Here is a 22,910-nt window from a genome sequence, read left to right on the forward strand (position 1 = left end):
ATCACTCTCCAGCTCAACATTCCTAATTTTGCGGTCTCATGGATTTTAGTGACATGTAAAAACCACTCATAGTGGTGCCACATAAATGCATCTATGCTGGTGCTGCATAAAAGTACGCAGTACACTCTGTAAAGTGGTTGCTGTTAAGAAGGGCATCCAACTGTAAAGACCATGCCAAAACAGACATGGAGCCTGAACAGCCCGTCAGCTTGTCAGCTTCTGTCAAACCATCCAACCTATGCTAGCTTGGAAAACAGACATTAAATGATGATGATGGTGATATATATATATATATATATATTTATTTATTTATTGAATAATAGTTATGGACAATCCCATACAGGACTTTAAGTTTCTGTGTCAATAATATGATTATCACTGCATTTCTTTAACTGTCACAAGTGACACCCTCAATTACAGACATGTGATTTGTCTATATGTGTGTGTGTATATATATATATATATATATATATATATATATACATAGGCACAAGCATGGTTGTGTGGTAAGAAGCTTGTTTCCCAACCTCATGGTTCTGGGTTCAGTACTAGTGTGTGGCACCTTGGGCAAGTATCTTCTACTAAAGTGAAAGAAGCTCATTGTGTGTATATATATATATATATATATATATATATATATATATATATATATATATATATATATATATAAATTGTAAATGTAAAAATAAAGACAAAACACAAAGGATTCTGCGGTACACGTGTTTCAAGCTTTATAGTTGTTACATCAGTGTATAATTGACAATATAAAGCTATCTTCAGCCGCAAATGTATTCTCTCCCAAGAATTATATCACATAGGCGTTAAAGGAGGAAGAAAGATGAGATATAAGAGGTGAGGTTCCGTTTGGTATTTTGCATTGTGATATACCTCGTAGAATTCTTAATTTGATATATTTATACATAATTTCCTCGGTACTCCGGAATCCGTCCATACCTTGCCACAATTCAGTGTATAGTGAACGCTAAGTAAACAATACTATTTTATATTAGTTAGAAGGGTAGTGTTAAAGGAGGGAAGAAGTTGGTGGTTAAAACAATATAACAAAAATGAAATAATAATATAAAATAAAATAAAGGATATAAAATACTAAGAAGAAAAATACACAGATATTCATACAAAAATAAAAAATAAAAGGACTCAAATCGGTGGGGCGGGTAATCTAAGAAACAATAAGAGAAAATCTGGATAGCAAAGTAAGATACATCTATTAGACGGGTTGGAGAAGGGTGGTGAGGAAAAATCTAAATGTAGAAGAAGATAAATAGATATAGATACAGAGATCTTAAAGGTCGTAAGGGATAGATATATATGAGCTGTGTCTGCCTATATCAGTGGTGGGTTGTAAATAAATAGCGTCAGGCTAGAGTAAACTTGGAATATGATATTCTTGTGGTGAGTGGTCAACCTAGGGGAATTACAACTTAAGTATACGAACTTATCTATTATATTGGTACAAACACTTATCTAGATGATGAAGGGTGAAGGAAGTGGAAAGGGTAATTAGAACATATAAGACCTTAAAGAATGAATAATTAGAAAATGTCAACAAGAAAAGGGAAATAAAGTATATGGACGTTAAAATTCAAAATACAGAGTATTGGGGGCATTTCAACCGTAGTAATATAGTATAATAGTGATAAGAAACAATAGCACCCACATTAATAATGAAAAAAATAAGAAATAAAAAATATAAAAAAAAGAAATAAAAATAAAAAATAAAAAGTAAAAGAATATAAAATAAAAATGTAAAAATATAAAGTGAAAATATAAAATATATAAAAATTGAGAAAATATATATGTATATATATATATAAATAAAAGAATATATATATATGTAAAAGTAAAATTTTAAAAAAAAACAAAATAAAAATATAAAAATAATAGAATAAAGAAAATAAAAGTAAAAACTATAAAAAAGCATTGATTAGTGTTATTTGGTGTTATTGTTTATTGTAGTGTCATTGGAGAGTTTCGAGTCAGTGACTGAAAGGTAGAACTATATCCATAGGTTTGGGATTATGGATCCGGTTTATTATAAATGTGTGTATATTATGTGGTCATAATCTAGCTATTCGAGGGTAAACAGAATTATTAAGGTACATAGTTAGGTTAGGGGTAGAGTACGGGCTTTGTTAATTCGGTGTCTGAGTTGTGGTAGGTAGGATCTAACGTGGGAGTAGTTAATGAGAGAAGGTGTAGAAGTGCTTATAACTAAAAGAGAGGACTTAGGGGTTATAATATCTAAAGGTTTTCATCATTTTATGGATACAGGAAGGTTCGAAATCTGACCTCTTATTAACTAGCTTATTCTTATCGGGGAATTTAATAATTTTCAAAAGTTCAAGGGAGCATAACTGGCAACCAGTTCTATTATCTTTATATGTTGGGGCTGATCCAACAATTGATCATCTAAGGTTAAAATTAATCTTGTCATCCTTAAGCTCCCAAATTCTACGAGATAATGAGGTGTTGTTAGCCTTATTGCTAGTATATATATATATATATATATATATATATATATATATATATATATATATATATATATACATATATACAGTATAACCCGACATTGTCCGGGTGTGACTTATTACACCATCTACGATAAGTCTTGCTAGGTGAAAATCAACTAAAAAAGAAAGCCTTACAATGAAAAACCCTTATGATGTAAATATATTCATAATTCAAAAGACGATGAAATTAATAGGGAAAGTCTGAAGGCTGTTTTGCGTAACATTATTAAGCATACGTAAATTTCATCCGTCTAATTGGCTATACAAATGCTTGTGCAAAACAACTTTTTGTGCTGCCCTGATTATACATAGCAGGGTAATCCCTTTTCGCAGGAGCTAGGACGGCAATTTGTGATGAAGCAATTGCTGGCGATCTGTTGCTACACAAAATTCTATCAGATTGGGCAGATGTTGATGCACCATTTTGCATTATGTTCAAAGCTTCTGGAATGTGGTGAATTGCTGCAGTCTGTTGCTGTCTATTTAAACCGGTTGCTTTCTTTCCCCAACAAACTCTCTTCTTTGGAGGCATAATCTATGTATATATTAAACAGAACAATAAAAGTTATAATAGTTGGCAGGGTCAGTACTTTTCACATATCTGTAATTTTTTAGATTAACACCCGCACGGTTACCTAACCCTAATCCTAAACTTAATCCTAACACTAACCCTAACACAAACCCTAACCCTAACACCCTAGTGAAAATCGTGGTATATTTACAAAACATTGACGAACATGAGTTATATTTTACTGAATGGTTGTGTACTTGCACGTGTATGCGTGTGAGAGAGGAAGAGGTAGAGAGAGGGGTAGAAAGGAATAGAGGTAGTTAAAAGTTTTCTTATGATGGCTTCTCTTCACTGCGTATTACTTCATTAGAAATCTATGGATGCACATACGCACATAATAGAGAAAAATGAAACAAATATGGACGACGTGCTCCAAAACACCACCGAGTGAGGAACACTTCTCAAAAATAACCTGCAGTTGTTTCTTTCAAAATTCCTACATGCTCGAAATGTACATACATCAAGGTATATTTGTAGAAAATTTCACAAAAAAATATTCATTTTCCTGGACGTTAAGAGGAATTTAAGTGGAATTTCCGAAAATTGTCTCCCATACCCCTCCCAAAACACTTTCACTGAAAATTTTTGTCTATTCGGAATCTACATAATAAATAATATATGCATAGAAAATTTCATAAAAAAATTTTCATTTTTCTGAAAGTTATGACCTTCCATAGTCGGTGGGTACAACTCTGTAGTTATGTCACATTGACGAACATGAGTTATATTTTTGTGACTGAATGTGTTTACTTGCACGTGTATGCGTTTGAGAGAGCGAGAGAGGAAGAGGAGGAGAAAGGAATAGAGAACGTGAGCAATGTGTATGTTGTCACAGATCACGTATGTGTGGTTGTGTGTGTTTTTACATATCAATGTTATGAAAAATAAGTAAAGAACACTGAGAGGAAAGTTTAATCTATGACTTTGTATGTATCACTTTCTCTCTCTCCCTCTTTTGCTCTTACTCTCTATATTTTTATGTTGAGCGCATGTGTAAGAACGCTGTTCCAGGTAGAAGTGAAGAAATATAAAAGTTGCTAGAAACAACAGCCAAATCTCCCTTAAATCACACAAAGTAAGCGGAATTTTAAAAATCTAATTACTGCACTGGAAAGTTCACATGGAGAAAATTCCATCGATGTAAACATTTTTACGAAAAAGTGGAAAATGTGGATTTCTATAGATGTAACACACACACACACACACACTCACAAACTCAGCTATATATATATATACATATATATATATATATATATATATATATATATATATATATATATATATATATATGTATATGTTTGTGTGTCTGTGTTTTTCGACCACCATTGCTTGACAACCGATGTTGGTGTGTTCACGTAACTTAGCAGTTCATCAAAAGTGACTGATATATAGAATAAGTAGTAGGATTACAAAGAATAAGTCTTGGGGATCGACTTGTTTGACTACAGACAGTGCTCCAGCATGGCTACAGTCAAATGACTGAAACAAATAGATATATTGAGTTGACAAGAAAGTAGTTTCGTTTTTCACAAACAGATAAAGTTAGGATTTTTTTGAATGACTTTTATCAATGTTATAATTTTTTTTCCTTTTGACATTTGATAGCCATTACTTTTAGCTTACTTTAGAAGCAAATTGCATCTAATTTTGTTTACAGCTGTTAGTTTAGTATCAATTTTAACATGGAATGCATTTTTATTTCGGTAAAGGCAAGAAAGCTGCTGAGGCTCACAAAGAGATATGTGAAATGTATAGTGTTGATTGCTTAACAGAACACACATGTCAGAAATGGTTTTAAAAATTCTGTTTTGAAGATTTTTTTGCATCGTATTGTTACGTGTGATGAAAAATGGATTCTTTTCAACAATAGCAAGTGTTCTGCATGGTGGTTGGATAGAGTCAAAGTGCCAAAACACAGTCCAAAAAAGATGACTAACGTTCTGATCGACCTACTGAAGTTGATGATGACCGAATCAGCCATAATTGAATCTGATTGTCATAAAACTATGTGGGAGATTGCAGAGAGGTTAAATGTATTATACATAACAATTGAAAACCACTTAAAATGTCTTGAACTTGTTAAGAAGCTTGATATTTGGGTTCCACATAAATTGAAAGAGATTCACTTAACACAATGAATCAATATTTGTGATATGCATCTCAAACACATTAAAATTGACCTGTTTTTGAAACGAATCATCACTGGTGATGAAAAATGGATTGTCTACCATAACATCAATCAAAAATGATCATGGTCCAAGTATAATGAACCAGCACAAACCACATCAAAAGCTGAATTGCATCAAAAAAAGGCCATGCTGTCAATTCAGTGAGATTACAAAAGTGTTGTGTATTTTGAGCTGCTTTCAAGGAACCAAACAATCAATTCATATGTTTACTGTCATCAACTAATGAAACTGGGGGAAGCAATCAAAGAAAAACAGCCAGAATTGACAAATCGTAAAGAAATCGTTTTCCACTATGACAACATTAAACCACACGTCATTGCTAACTCATGAAAAATTATTGGAACTTGGTTGAGAAATGATGTAACATCCACCATATAGCCCTGACCTTGCAACATTGAAGTTTGCAAGATTCTTTGAATGGTAAAACTTTCAATAATGATGATGACCTGAAATTGTACTTGCTTCAGTTTTTGGTTGATTGGGGCCTGCTGCAGCCTCCTGGCTTCCCAGACCCCCGTCGAACCATCCAACCCATGCCAGCATGGAAAATGAAGTTGCCAGAAAGATGGCAAAAAGTCACCAAGCGAAATGGAAAATATTTAATTGATTAAAGTTCACTCTTTGTATGAAAAAAATGATTTATTTCACAATAAAAAACCAACCCAATATATATGTTGAATGATACAATTATGGACACTCACATATAGAACTTCAGGTTTCTGTGTCAATGATGTGACAATCACTGCATTTCTTCAGCTGTCACAAGTCCAGTGCCTGTAGTACCATCAACTACATGTAGTTTACTCTTTTACTTGTTTCAGTCATTTGACTGTGGCCATACTGGAGCACCGCCTTTAGTCGAGCAAATCGACCCCAGGACTTATTCTTTGTAGGCCTAGTACTTATTCTATCGGTATCTTTTGCCGAACTGCTAAGTTACAGGAACATAAACACACCAGCATCGGTTGTCAAGTGATGTTGGGGGGGGACAAACACACACACACACACACACACATATATATACGACGGGCTTCTTTCAGTTTCCGTCTACCAAATCCACTCACAAGGCTTTGGTCGGCCCGAGGCTATAATAGAAGACAGTTGCCCAAGGTGCCACTCAGTGGGACTGAACCTGGAACCATGTGGTTGGTAAGCAAGCTACTTACCACACAGTCACTCCTATGCCTAGTTTGTCAATATATATATATATATATATATATACATACACACACACACACACACACACACACATATCATTATCATCATCATTTAATGTCCACTTCTCCATGCTGGCATGGGTTAGACAGTTTCACTGGAACTGATGAGCCAGAGCGCTGCACCAAGTTCCAGTTTGATTTGGCATGGTTTCTACAGTTGGATGCCCTTCCTAACATGAACCACTCCAGGAGTGTAATGGATACTTTTACATGCAACCATGACTACAATTCATGGGTGCCAGTAATGAAAACTCACAGGTGCCATTTACATGGCACTGCCATGACAACAATTCCTGGATACCAATTTACATGACACCATCGATGACCATGACTATGATACACAGGTACCATGAATGACCATGACCTCGATGCATTGGGTGTCATTTATATGGCACTTGCATGGCCACAACTATGATTTTACTTGGCCTGGTGAGTCATCTTACACACAGCATATTGCCAGAGCTCTCAGTCACTCATCATCTCCATTAGACCCAACATTTGAAGACCATGCTTCACCACCTCATTCCATGTCTTCCTGGTCTACCTCTTCCACAGGTTCCCTTCACAGTTAGAGATTGGCACTTCTTTACACGGTTGTTCTCATCCATATGCATCATATGACCATATAAATGCAGTTGTCTCCCTTGCACATAACATCTGATGCCTCTTATGCCCAGCTTTTCTCTCAAGATGCTTACACTCTGTCATGCATGCACACTGACTTTGTGCATCCAGCGACGCATACCCTGCTTCATTTCTTTCAAGATTACTCATGTCCTCAGCAGTCATAGCCCATGTTTTACTGCCATGTAGCACAACTGTTCAAACACAGGCATCATACAGTCTGCCTTTCACTTTGAGGGAGAGGCCCTTTGGTACCAACAGAAATAGGAACACTCTGAACTTTGCCCATCCTATTGTTATTCTTGCAGCTACACTCTCGGAGCATCCACCTCCACTTACCCCCCTGGCATTTGATGGCATCTATTTTCTGTGCATTTGTGGTGTTTATTGTACTTGTACACCTTACACACACACAAAAACTATTTTCCCAGTTAACTTCCTCTGATATTGCTACACCTCTTATGTATCCATAGCTTACACTGGGTGCATCTTATGGAGTTTCTACCTATTCTTTTCTACAGATTGAGCAGGGCTATCTACCTGAAGGGATTTGTGATTTGTCTGCTTTCCTACTCACTAAGACTTTGGTTTTTGCTAGATTATCTCTAGACCTTGCTTCCACACCTGAAATTTCTTCTCCAGTTCTGGAAGTGATTTGGCTATGAAAACATGGCCATCAGCATAGAAGAACTCCCAGGGGTAGCCTGTCTTAAATTCCTCTGTTATTGCCTGGAGTACTATAATGAGGGGGTTGAGGATTGATCCTTGGTGAACCCCTACCTGTACCCTGAATTCATCGCTTTACTCATTGCCAACCTTCACCTTATTAATGCCATCCATGTACATGGCTTGTACTGCTCTCACCAACTGCTTGTCTATCCCTAGTTTTTGCATTGACCATCAGATAAGGGATTGAGGGACCCTGTCCAAAGACTTTCTCCATGTCAGCAAAAGCCAAGAGGTTTATCTTTGGTTAGGTACTTCTCCTGCAGCTGCCTTACCAGAAATATAGCATCAGTAGTACTTCTCCCTGGCACAAAACCAAACTGCTTCTCATCTGGACTAACTCTTGTCCTAATTAGTTAGGCTATGACCCTCACCGTAACTTTCATCACCTGATCTAACAGTTTGATTCTTCTGTAATTATTTGTCCAAGGCATCACCTTTACCTTTGCAGCAGTTGACTATGGTGCTGCTACACCAGCCATTGAGTATGCCTCTGACTCGCTCATGTACAATCTGATTTACTATACAGGTAACTAATCCATACCCCACACTGCCAGATTATTTTAGCATCTCAGCAGTGATTCCTGATGGGCCAAGAGCTTTCCTGGTCTTCATATCCTTGATGGCTTTATCTACCATGCTACTGTCTATTCAAATTGCTGGTACCTCTGTTGGATCCACTTTAGGCAAACTCTCCTTCTCTCATGCGTTTTCTACATTTAGTAGTCTTTCATAGTGACGTGTCCAAGCCTCTTTATTTCACGAACTGCAAGTGAACCATTGTCCATGCAAACACATTTCTCTCCCTCAACATCACAATTTTCCCTGGCATATTGTCTTGCCAGCTGAAACAATTGTCTGGTCCTCATGCTGTAAGACATTGGCAAACTTTTCCCTTTATGTTTAAAAGGCTTTCTCCATGTCAGCTAAAGCCAAGTACAGAGGTTTATCTCTGGCTAGGTACTTCTCCTGCAAGTATGCCTTCTTTCTAGCTGCCTGATATAACTCCTTGTTACCACCCCCTTCCAGTCCGTCCAAGCATGTTTCTTTTCTCTAATGGCTCTGTCAACTACCCTGTTCCACCATGACGTCACCCTAGGTCTAGTTGGGATTTTGCACCAGCCACAAATTTAGTGTGTGACATTCATCAAGTTGTGCCATAAGAACTTCCACTCTATGCTACAAGTCTATAACTCCTCTTCCTTTCCATCATATGCTTCACTTAGGACATCTCTAAATCTCTGGTTAATCAAAGGATCCTTAAGCTTCCATACCCTTCTTTCCCAAACTGGCTTGCTTCTTGGAATCTCACGAGCCAGTAGCTTGAGGTCCCCAGTGAGTAACCTATGCTATGGGGAATATATTCTTCTCCAGTAAAGGCCTTTGCATTTATGAGCAGCCATGAATCTCACTTTCTGGTGAGAATGTAGTCAATCTATCTAGCGCGGTCACTGAATTTATAGGTTATCAAGTGACTGGCTGGCTTTCTGAAGTCACAGAATTTCAGCAGCCTTATATCCTTCTCATTTTGGGAACCAATTCCATGTCCCCCATACACCCCATGGAAAATATCTGAGTGCCGCTTATATATATATATATATATATATATATATATATATATAATAATAATACAAAGAATATATCTACATGTATACACACATATATGTACATACTTACATCTACATGTGTATATACATGCATATCAGGGTACAGGACGTTAGAACAATAAACTACAGACAATGGAACGAACACATAGAAAAACGGAAAGCCACTTGGAATATCCCTTCATCAGCTGTCTCTATTCTATCTAGACCTTTCGAAGACAAGACAGAACGTACTCTAGAATAGTCTCTTCCTGAGTAGTGGATCAACCCACTACACAGAGGATTCCAAGGTGGCAAACACAAACCAAGACAGGAAAAAATGGACAGTGAAAACAACATTCAAAATCCGTACAGCCTATACACACACACACCCACACACACACAAACATGGTTACATGGTTAAGAATCTTGCTTCTGAAACATGTGGTCTTGTCTAGGGTTCAGTCCCACTGTGCAGCACCTTGAGCAAGTATCTCCTACTATACCTAAACCCTTGTGAATGGATTTGATATATGGAAACTGAAAGTAGCCTGCTATATATATGTATGTGTTTGTGTATGTGACATCATGTGATGGTTGTGAACCAACTTCCATAAAACACATTCCTGGCCATGGGTAAACATCATGCTTGAAAACAAGTGAGTGTTGATAACAGGAAAGGTATCAAGCCACAGAAAATCTGCCCCAACAAGTTCTGTCTAACCAATGCAAGCATGGAAAAGTGGACATTAAATGACAATGAAGATGCTAATGATGGGATATATATATATTATCATTGTATCATTTTCATTTAAGGCCCACTTTCCATGCTGACATGAGTTAGATGGTTTGACTGGAACTGGTAAGCTGGAGAGCTGTACCAAGCTCCAGTTTGATTTTGGCTTGGTTTCTACAGCTGAATGCCCTTCCTAACATCCAATCACTCCAAGCATGATAATGTTTACTCATGGCCAGGCATGTATTTTATGAAAGTTGGTTCACAACCATCACATGATGTCACACATGTATACAGCAGGCTTCTTTCAGTTTCCATACATCAGATCCACTCACAAGTGTTTGGCTATAGCATGAGATACTTGCTCAAGGTGCTACTCAGTAAGACTGAACCCTAAACAAGACCACATGTTTGGGAAGCAAGCCTCTTAACCATGTAGCCATGTTTGTGTGTGTATGTATATATATATATATATATATATATATATTGATAAACTGCATGTTTGTAATTGATGGTGTTATGGACACTGGACTTGTGACTGCTGAAGAAGTGCAGTGATTGTTGTATCATAGACACAGAAACTTGAAGTTTTGTATGTGAGTGTCCATAACCCTATTATTCAATATATATATATATATATATATATATATATATATAGTTTCACATTATTGTTTCACATACCTTTTTTCATGCTGTCATGGGTTGGATGGTTTGACTGGAACTGATGAGCCAAAAGGCTGCACTGAAGTCTAATGTTTGTTTTGGCAAGGTTTCTACAGTGGGATGTTCTTTCTAATGTCAACCACTTCACAGGGTATACTGGTTGCTTTTTCTGTGTCACCAGCACTAGTGAGGCTAGAAAGTATTTGCAAGACAAGGCCTCTCAGCTCTGTGGAGTATATTACTATGAAAGTATGAGAGACAGGGCAGGTGTATGGCTGAAGAGGTGACTACATTGTCTCCCCAACTGGGAAGATTTTGTGTGTATGTGTGTGTACACATATATATAGGCACACACACTACCTGAAGGAAGTGCTCTATCATAGCTGTAGTTCAAAGCCTGGATCCATTACAAAGATAAAGAAATAAATATACAAATAAAGGAATAAGGGAATCTGTTTTTTTTTCTCTTTTTCAGGTTGCTGACTGCTATGATGGATATGAAGAGACTGACAACAGAATCAATCACATTTTTAATGATGAAAGAGAAAAGCAAATACAGCTACTCCAAAGAAAAACCTATGTTTAATGTTGTGAGTTGAATGACTGCTTTTGATTTTCTTTCATTTGTAAGCACTTCCATGACTGAAAAGAAACCTGGCGTGAAAGTAATTACAAAAGGTTGTTGATTCAGGATACTGAAAGAGAAATAGAGAGTCTGATGCAGTAAATAGTAATTGAAGCTACTCCTTTATAAGTATTCATTGGAGATATTCTTCAATAAATGTTCGGTCAGATCACTTTAAAACAGAAAGTTTGTATCTCAGGAGAATCGAGAGCTGTATCAGGGTGGTTGATATCAAAAAGAGGCATAGCTTGAAATTTGTTTTTGTCCTTTGTGACACATAGTAAAAATTTTGATACATCATTTTAGGAATATCGTTGTTTTATCTACTTCTGTGTCATGCATTGTAAAGTGTGATTTGAGGAAGATTTGGTTGCTATTTCTCACAAATGAAAATACTGTGAGTAAATTACAAACTATTCCTTTTTTTTTTACTACAGGATGAAAAAAGGGAGAAGCATTTCTCTATACCAGAACGTTCTGTTTTGAAAATAAGTGATACTCCTCAGTAAGTAACAATTGGTAATACACCTCTCTAAATTATAATTGGGGGTACTCTAAATGCTTTTGTGAGTAGAATTTGTTTGTCCCCGTGGAAACCTGTATTGTTATAGGTATGTGTATCCACCACATACATACTACATACATACACTATACTTGTTAGTGATAATATATGCTTGTATAATATTTACCTGTAATTATGAGCAATGAAATCTCGATAAAAAAGTATCTCTTGCTTATAATAAACACTGCCTCTTATTGTTATTGTCTTTTAATTTTTTTACTTGTTTCAGTGATTAGACTGTGGTCATGCTGGGGCACCACCTTGAAGAATTTTAGAATTTTTCTTTGGCCTAGTACTTGTTCTATCAGTCTCTTTTGTTTAACTGCTAAGTTAGAGGGGTGTAAGCATACCAAGCAATAGTGAGGGACAAACACTAAGACACACACATATATGCATATATACATACATATCATCATCATCATCATCATCATCATCATCGTTTAACGTCCGCTAGCATGGGTTGGACGATTTGACTGAGGACTGGTGAAACCGGATGGCAACACCAGGCTCCAGTCTAATTTAGCAGAGTTTCTACAGCTGGATGCCCTTCCTAACGCCAACCACTCAGAGAGTGTAGTGAGTGCTTTTACGTGTCACCCGCACGAAAACGGCCACGCTCGAAATGGTGTCTTTTATGTGCCACCCGCACAAGCCAGTCCAGGGGCACTGGCAACGATCTCGCTCGAAAATCCTACGGGAGCCAGTCAGGCGGTACTGGCAACGGCCACGCTCAAAATGGTGCATCTCATGTGCCACCCGCACAAGAACCAGTCCAGGGGCACTGGCAACGATCTTAATAAGAAGACTTCCATACATCTTTAATGGTCAGTTACAATTGTTTTTATACGAGCTCAGCTTTTAATGTAAGCTCACACAAAAGTTCCGAATGAAAATTGACATATTTGCAATCACAAAACCATTATAGATATGGTACTTCCTACATTGAGGAACGTTATGAAACTAGATCTTTGGTCAGACACAACTGATGTTATTGACTGGTTTAAGAATTTACTTTACAAAATACACAAAAATTCATACAGATAGATATCAACTTGTACTACTCATCTATTAAACTTATACTTCTCAGTAAGGCTTTAATCTTTGCCGTATTGAACACCTTTTTATTTAAGGACACCAACCCAATATTAGCAGCTAGGAAAACAATATTCACTTTGAATGACAACTTCATAAGGACAGACTAGAAAATTTCAATGTAACTATAGGTGCAAACTCAGCCCAAGTTACTGAATTGGTAGGGTTATACTTATTGCTGCAAATTAAGTTTCTTTCCCCATATTTTTGTGTGTGTGTATGTGTGTGCATGCACGGTTTTTTCCCATGTGTATGTGTGTGTGTATGCATGTGCATTTGCATATGTGTGTGTATGTATAGTTTTGTGTATAAGGTCACCAGTGGAGGCACAATGGCCCAGTGGTTAGGGCAGCGGACTCGCGGTCATAGGATCGCGGTTTCGATTCCCAGACTGGGCGTTGTGAGTGTTTATTGAGCGAAAACACCTAAAGCTCCATGAGGCTGCGGCAGGGGATGGTGGCGAACCACAACTTTCTCTCACTCTTACTTCCTGTTTCTGTTCTGCCTGTAATTCAAAGGGTCAGCCTTGTCACACTGTGTCACGCTGAATATCCCCGAGAACTACGTTAAGGGGACACATGTCTGTGGAGTTCTCAGCCACTTGCATGTTAATTTCACGAGCAGGCTCTTCCGTTGATTGGATCAACTGGAACCCTCGACGTTGTAAGCGACGGAGTGCCAACAACAACAACATAAGGTCACCAGGAATAATTCTGGTTAGCTTCATTTCCATCCTTCTCACTTTACTCATGTGGTTTATTGCCTATATCCATCAAGCTTCTTTTACAGTCGACAACATTATCTTCCTTTAGTCTTAATCATCATTAAAGTTTCAACTGCCTCTTCTGTAGTGGTTATTGCTGTTATTATCTTTTATATTATTTTTAATATTAGTATTATTATCTTTATTACTATTAATAATAGTAGTAGTATTGCTATCATTATTTTCTTCTCATTATTGTTGCTGTCTTTGTTGATATTGTTTTACAATCAGCTTTCCTTTTTTTTTATTTGTTATTTTCTATTATCACTAGATATTTATGATTCTACACCAAAATTACTTTTCACTTTTCCATTATAATTTGATACTGGTAATTCTGGCATCACAATCCACATCACTCCTCTTCTCCTTTTCAACTATTCACTTTCGTTTGCTGTTTCTTCTCTTCCTTCTTTCTCCTCCCACTTCTTCCTCTTCTACTTCATATTCTTGTCCGTCTCTTCCTTCTTCTTCCTCTTCTACTACTTATTCATTTCCTAACCATATTTTTACCTACTTTGGTATTAGCAAAGTTCTTGTCCTGTTCATTTTTTCACAGTCTGTTTACATTTTCATCTTTATTCTATTTACTTTTTGTTTTCTCCTGATGTAAGCAAAACACACAGCCTGGCAGATGCACAATGTAAGAGCATACCTTTGATGTAGGTCTGAAGAAATGCCACTCTAACTCTTCACAAAACCCATACAATGGTTTTACCTTTGTGAAGCCCAGATTTTCTACACCTGAAGAATTTTGATATTAGTCTGACAGTATAGATAGCCCAAAATTCAGGTTGAGTGCTGCATTGGAAATATTCTATCTTTCTACCATCCCAGGACCTTATATACAACATGCTTCTTTCAGTTTCCATCTAACAAATCCACTCACAAGGCTTTGGTTGGCCCAAAGACACTTGTCCAATGTGCCATGCAGTGGGACTGAACTAGAAACTAGGTGATTGGGAAGCATTCTTGACATATAATTGTAATTGCTATATAAAATATATTGAAAATGTTCACACATCTTAAATGAAACAAAATACAAATTTAAAGTTGATCTTTGAGCTTCACTGGTGTTGTCCATGAAAGTGCATATGGATGTAATGTTGACATTTTGGAAATCGCTTTTTCAACTTCTTATACCATTTGCTTGTTTGGCTTCTGCATATGTCTTTTGATACCTACTGGTCTGAACTCATCCTGGTGCAACTATACAAAACCTAATTTTTAAAAGTTTTCATATGTAAATAATTTATTATAATCTATTATAATAATGAGCTTGTTTGTAAGTTTGTCCAAAATCATGCAATAAGGGAGTAGCAGTGTAAGTAAGAGTAAAAAGAGAGAAGAGACAAAATGGTAATAACGAGTGAGGGAGTGGTATCAAACAGCACCTCTTGCGCTCTCTCTCTCTCTCTCTCTCAACAAAATCGTTTTTACTTTATTGATGAACGCTGCCTCTCTCTCTTTCTCTCACTCTCTCTCTCTATCTACAGATGCACACACACACACACACACACTCTCTCTCTCTCTCTCTCAACAACAATATTTTCATTTTTATTCAATGAACGCTGATTTTTTTTCTGGTAAACATTAATAACAATATATAAGATAAGTAAATAAGATTTTTGCACCTGTATCTTCATGGATGTTTGACTGTTTTGGAAGATTTTTCTGCTTAAAAAGTTGCAAAGTTAATAGAATATAAAATAAGTAAATAAGTATTGGGTTGGTGCATAATTATTGCAGTTTTTTCAACAAAAACAATAACAACATGTAACAAAAACATCTTTAAATGATTATTCTGGAGCATATTCACCATCTACTTTAATTACTGCTTCCCATTTGATTGGCAGATGGTCAGACCGTCATTTAAAGATGTTTTTGTTGAATAAAATTTTTTGGAAAATATCCACAATAATTATGCACCAACCCAATAGTAATTTTTAAGTCATAGAATTAAAATATTGTCTATTGAAAGAAAGCTTGATAATATTGTCTGTTTAAAGAAAGCTAAATATAAAAGGAAGGTAATTATAAATCTTTATAAATACTTGCTGATACAGTGATGTTTGTAAATATTTATGAATGAAAAATTTTGCCAAGGAGGTGAAGTTTGTCTTCTAGATATTTTTCCATTTGAAGTGGTAAAGAGAGTGAGAGAGACAGAGATAGAGAACATGTAGACGTTGCTGGAAAAAAAAGTAATAAGTCTCTGTGAGTATACTGTTAATGTAATCCTTTGTAATTTTGGACTTTGTATTGTTATGTATAGAAATAGATACAAACGTACACACACACACATATACTCATTTGTTTTAAAGTTTGTGTTCCATTGCATTAAATATACTCATCCACCTGCTATGGAGACTGAAACAGACAGAAGGCAACAGTTAGCCAGAGAGAGAGAGAGAGACAAAGGCGAAGATCAGCCAGTCTCACTCATGAAGAACTGGACGCAGGAAGATTAAACAATACATTAAGGTTATTAAATCAATCACAAGAAGTGAGATGAGTGCAAGACGCAAGAAGACAGGCTTGAAGACGTCAAAATGAAAAGGAGCACCTAACTGCACAAAGCAAAGATATCCAGAGAGAGAGAGAGAGTAACACAAAAGTGCCAAGATGAAACAGAAGAGCAAGCAGTAGTGAGGAGAGAATATCTAAGAATGAGTGCATTGCAAAGGTGACAAGATGAAACAGAAGAGGAAGCAGCACAAAGGAGAGAAATCAAAAAAGAGAGAACATCGAGAAGAATGGAAGAATTAATACTGAAACGGACCATCCAAAAACAAGGGGAACTCATTGCTGGTAGGGTTTTCACTAGAAACGTGGGGTTGAAGCAATTACTGAGATAAAGGTTGTAATGTTTTTATTTTAATTTTATTTTCTGCATCATTTTCATGCCGTCATTTCTGATAGTACGGGTAGACTAGTTTTATATAAGAGACTAATTATTAAATTATGTTCCAAACACTGTCTTATTAATGAAAGAACAAAATCATTTGTTCTATTAAATCCCACAAAATTTTTGATTGTTTTTTTTCAAAATTGAAATAAATTGACAGTGTATTATTACCTTAAAGTCTAATAAAGAAAGGGTTAATCTTAAATATAGTCCTAGATTTACTAATTCTGTTATTAGAAATAAGCTGACTCAAGTTTCATTGATTATAGATTTGTTGTGTACAAATTAACCTGGGATAAGCAGCAACAATAACAACCAGTTTAATATTATTCTGTAAAGTACAAAAAGTATGTGTTTTTGTGTTTGCATCTTACTGCCTACTGGAGCTGGCAGCTTTTTCTGAAATCAGGGTTCCTGTGTGAAGGACACAACTCTTCACCAGGTTACCTTATAGAAAGGTAAATCACTGGAAAATATAACCCTAGATATATTTTTTGGAGTGGAGTTGACTTTGAATATAGATACACTAGATCATGGATGACCTAGAACTAAACTAACTATATATATATACTACAAGCCAATGAGGAGAGATTCTATTTTGTTACTTGAGTTGCTAGAAACAGCAGCTAAATATCCTTTAAATCACCCTTTACCATTTTTAGAAATATATGTTTGAGCTGAGCCATCATGATTCAATAGATGTCTTTTCTCTTTCTAGCTGCATTTACAGAGCTGCACTCTGCTTCAAAACATAATGCACTACTCAATTCTGTACTTGAATCCCAAGCTTTTAAGTGAGAGCCCAAACCTAAACTGCTGAATTTTCACATACAATAATTTTTCTGTATGCTTTAATACATTTATTAATAGATATCATGCTATATAATATATTTAGTATGTAAGTACTGATTTGAAATTGAAAAGATCTAGAGGCCCACCAATGGGATATGTGTCATATACCTATTGTAAATGTGTTAGCAATTTTACTGTAGAGAAGTTGGTATTTCTTCTTTCAAAACTTGGCTTTAACTGCACTATTTTGGCTCCACAAAATATTTTGTCAGTTGTTAGCAAGTTACTACAGTTTTTCTAATGGAACTGGTCCAGTTTTTTTTTAGCATATTGGTGGTATAGTTGCACTAGCATTAAGAAAACTGTCTGATAGATCCTAATTTTTGTTCTGAAGTGGGCCAGAATCTTTTGTGCAGTCTTCTGCAGGCAACAATCACTTGCATTATATGGGTTGGGATCTCATTGTGCATGCACTTTGTGAGAGAACTTCTGCTCTACAACCTTCAGTTGGTGTTTGCATATCTTTATGGTTGGGTCATGAAGTTGATGGCTAGTTTTAGCTGGAACATCAGTTCCATCAGTTCTGTCTTCTTAATGTTTCTGTTACATTGGATAATGTAGTTTAAGATAAACTATATCTGAGAATAAATATCTGAAAATAAATATTAGGTTGTCAAGAAAGTTCTTGCAGAAATTTTAATTTTGGTTTTAAATGATCTATTTTAAAATTAATTTTCATTAAATTACTTTGAATTTATATATCATTTTAAACCCGTTTTTGGCTCTATCTAATCATGTTACTCTTTTTCTTTTTGAATAATTAGTCCATTTTTCCAGAACGTTGAATACAACATGGACAAAAAGCAAATTTGCACAATTTTCTTATTCTAGTTCAAGCTAGGCCGAAAAGCTGCTGAAACAGCTCGCAATATCAACGATGTGTTTGGCCCAGGAACCACTAATGAACGTACAGCACAATGGTGGTTCAAGAAATTTTGTAGCAGTGACGAGAGTCTTGAAGATGATAAGCATAGTGGTCGGCCATCGGATGTTGACAACGATCAACTAAGAGCCTTAGTGTAAGCCAATCCACACACATCTGTTCGAGAGCTTGCTTCTGAATTAGATGTAATGTATACAACAATTTCCAACCACTTGAAAGAGACTGGAAAAACGAAAATACTTGAGAAATGGGTGCCGCATGAATTGAACGACAACCAAAAAAACGCCGTTTTGAAGTGTCATCTTCCCTTCTTTTACACAACAAGAATGACCCATTTCTCAACCGTATTGTGACTTGCGATGAAAAGTGGATTCTTTACGACAACCGGTGACGCTCAGCTCACTGGTTGGATGCCAACGAAGCTTCACAGCACTTCCCGAAGCCAAAAGAAGGTCATGGTGACTGTTTGGTGGTCTGCAGCTGGTCTCATCCGTCACAGCATTTTGGATCCAGGTAAAACCATTACGACAGAGAAGTACTGTCAGAAAATGGATGAAATGCATAAGAAACTCTGACAACAACAGCCAGCATTGGTCAATAGAAAAGGACCAATTCTTCTCCACAACAACGCTCAGCCACACATCACAGAACTGACCCTGCAGAGGTTGAACGATTTGGGCTACGAAACTCTGCCTCATCCGCCATACTCACCAGACCTCTCGCCTACTGACTACCACTTTTTCAAGCATCTTGACAATTTACTGCATCAGAAACGCTTTAAAAACCAAGACAATGCCAAACATGCCTTCAACGACTTCATCGCCACCAGAACACAGGATTTTTATGCTACTGGCATAGATAAACTTGTTTCGCATTGGCAAAAGTGTGTTGATTCTGATGGTGTTTATTTCGATTAATAAAGTTTTGTTTAAGCTGAGATATGTGCATCTGAAATTAAAGGTTAAAAACCGCAAGAACTTTCTTGACAACTTAATATCTCAATAGCTGAAGGACCTTTTAAGTGCAGGTCAGCATAACCAGGTTTGATTTCTGGCTAAATAAAAATAATAGCCTCAGCTCTTACTTAATTGCTGAATGATTAGTATTATGAAGGACATCCAGGTGGCTATCTGTTAAAATATTATCCTTGTTTTTAAATACAATAGTTTCAATGCTTAATGTATTGCAGAATAGGATATAGCAAGGCCAAAAACTGTGTAGAAGCCTGTCAGATGGATTACACCTGTAATTCAATGGTACAACCATGTCACACATTATGTCTTACTGATTATGTTAATACATGTGTCACAAGAATACTTACCACTCACATATTCAAAGTGCAGGTAATTCAGCTAATCAAACAACTGAGCCGTCATCATTGCAACCAACTGAGATCCCTTTATTTATTTATTTACTACAGATTCTATAGATTTTTGTTATCACTTTATATAATAAATAGATGTAGATACTCTGTCTTTGTGGGGAGAGAAAGAAGGAATAATTTAAATCTTGTGTTGGGAATTCATTGGCAACCATGTACTTTCTTTATCTGTCCATGGAGAACTGCTTATAAATCAAATATTACCAATATAATGCTTATTTATTCACATTGTTGTGAATTAGTCATACATTATCTTTTTGTGCTGAAATTTCAAGGATGCACTTAATTATTTTTAATATGACATTGTAGGGTAGATGTTGAGAGGCTGAAAATGACCAATCTTTACATAAAACATATATAGTATTTGGCTCGAATATGGCCAATTTAAATACCATAGAGTTCATCACATGAACCAATTTGTTCATCTTAATGCTACTTTGATAAACCAATGGTGATACTGTATAATCTTAGAAACACAATTTCTAAGAACAAAACAAAAGTGCTGGCTGAAATACTTTTGAACATAGGTCTGTTAGATCAGTGTTAACTTAATCCTTTTGTTCCAGCCATAACCAATTAGTTTTTTTATTTAGATATAGTAGATACAGGAATGGACCCAAAACTTGCAACACAGTGAAATCTGTCATGCTAGGAGTAGTAGTAATATTATAGTGGGTCTCATGTTGGCCCCATCAGCTAATATGTATACAAGATTGCTAGTGTTCATGAAAAAGATATCTATATAATCGCTTGACCTGCTAGAAATAGCTGCCAAGTCTTCTTCATATTAAATCCAACAGTTTTAAATGTATGTAGGCATGGCTTTATAGGCAACCAAAACCTTGTGAGTGGATTTAGTAGATGGAAACTAAAAAGAGCCCATTGTATATATATATATGTATACTAGACTACCCATGATTGGGTCACCAGGAAACTGAGTTTTCCAGCAACAGAGTTTTGTTTTAGGTTTTTTTTTCTTTTCTGGGTTATTTCACATGCTTGTGACATTCAATGTGACATTGAAATCACGTGTAAACAGCTCCTTTCTCCAGAAAAGGAAAGATTTAGCTGCTATTTCTTGCATGCCCTGCTACCATGTAACAGGTATTTTGGATCCTTTATCACAAATAGCTGTTACATGGTAGCAGGGTGTGCTAGAAATAACAGCCAAATCTTTGGCAGTGAGACATTTTGAATGCACTCAAAAAAACCCATGGAAAATCTATTTCACACTGAGATTACAAATGAGTCTTTTACAAAATATTTACCATAATTTTAAAGTCATTTTCACTTTGAAATATTTTTTAAATATGACAAAAAAAATTTTCTTATGGTAATAGCTTGGAAATAATTTTAAAAAAACCATTAAAACAATGTCTGTTTAAAGAAAGCTAAAATATAAATACTATACAAACAACTTACATTTTTGAAATCACATTCACTTAAAAATATTTCTAAATGATTAAAATATTGTGTTTAACAAAAGTGAAAATAGAAACATTTACTGTAAAAAAAAAAATGATCCTATTTTTTCGTAGTTCTTCATGGTCAACTCACTGTCTAATAGAAAGATAAGAGTTTCTTCACTTTCAGGATGAGGATTATTTTTTTAACATTTTCCCATTATGCACTGTTTTGGGTATTTATTCCCTAAAAATCTCTAATATCTCAAAAACAACTTTACCAATTTATGCAAAACTTGTTTCATTCCGTTCATATTAATATTTTGTGGTAAACTTAATTCATAGTATTTTCCCATTATGCACCAGTTTGGCTGAGTAAAATTGCAAGCATGCAAAATTCAAACTGACTTTTAATGTATTATATATATGTGTGTGTGTGTAGTGTATATTTCATTAATGAGAGAGACGGAAGATAGATCTTTATTAATCACTACAATTGTTTCAACCTATCTAGCATTGATCTCTCATGGGTGGGATACTTAACAGCTGGTTCAGGTGCATCCAGCAGTGCAGATGTGTCTCTTTAGGTGATAAAAAGATATAACTCATTAAAATAACAGTTCCGCAATGTATTTTCTCAGTTAGTGTAATTAAAGAATATAGCTTCATTTATATAGATCAATAATAAAAAGTAACTGGTGCAAAAAAGAAACGAACATGCAATACATGAACCATAGAACCTATGTGAGGACATTTATAAATTCATATATGTGAATGGTTATATTTAATAGTTAATTCTTGTTTCATTTTTGCAAGTTATTTTTTATCATTGATCTTCTATATAAATGAAGATATATGCATTTCTTCATACAAACTGAGTAGATACCTTACAGAACTGTTATTTTAGTGAGTTATATCTATTTATCAGCTGAAGAGACACATCTGCTTCATTGGATGCTCCTGAACCAGTTGTTAAGTATCCCACCCATGACAGATTGATGCTAGATGGGTCAAAACAATTGTAGTGATTAATAAAATTTCTTGTATCTTCTATCTTTCATCTCTCTCATTAATCAAATACACAACGAACACTGTGAAAGTAAACATGCTTTACCAGTAAGCTTGCAGATATAAACCATGCAATTTGTTATCTAATGTGTGTGTGTGTGTGTGTGTTTACGTCCCTGCGTCTTTGCAGTTTGGCAAAAGAAACCAATAGAATAAGTACTAAGCTTTTAAAAAAAAGTCCTGAGGTTGATTTGCTCTACTAAAATCTTTCGAGGTAGTGCTCCAGCATGGCCACAGTCAAATGACTAAAACAAGTAAAATAATAATAGTCAACAACTTTTAAGAGAATCTTTCTTTAAATATTCTGAGTGCATCAAGTGTTTTTTTCAAAATCTTTTAACCATAAGCACACATACACTTCCTTGTATGAGCCAAATGAGCGAGACCCAACAGAAATAACTGCTAAATTTCCCTCAAATCATACCCTACTGTCTTGTGTATGTCTATATCTGTGAGCCAATAAGATGCCCTATAAATGGTGCCTAGAGTTGTTAGAAATAGCAAACAAATCACCCTCAAATTCTATCACCTAAGAC

At 35.7% G+C, this 22,910-nt stretch overlaps 1 protein-coding gene across 3 annotated transcripts in view; it reads left to right on the plus strand.

The window, feature by feature from the left end:
* LOC106875688 (alpha-mannosidase 2x) overlaps positions 1-22,910 on the plus strand; it is a 140,155-nt gene that overhangs the window by 110,198 nt on the left and 7,047 nt on the right. For all 3 annotated transcript variants that reach the window (XM_089343941.1, XM_089343943.1, XM_089343942.1), the window contains 2 exons: positions 11,316-11,430; positions 11,903-11,970. In XM_089343941.1, the coding sequence (XP_089200067.1) occupies positions 11,316-11,430; positions 11,903-11,970 (183 nt within the window). The remainder of the gene's footprint in view (positions 1-11,315; positions 11,431-11,902; positions 11,971-22,910) is intronic.

Source organism: Octopus bimaculoides, chromosome 28 (assembly GCF_046866305.1).
Source record: "Octopus bimaculoides isolate indiv1 chromosome 28, ASM4686630v1, whole genome shotgun sequence".
Classification (NCBI taxonomy): domain Eukaryota; kingdom Metazoa; phylum Mollusca; class Cephalopoda; order Octopoda; family Octopodidae; genus Octopus; species Octopus bimaculoides.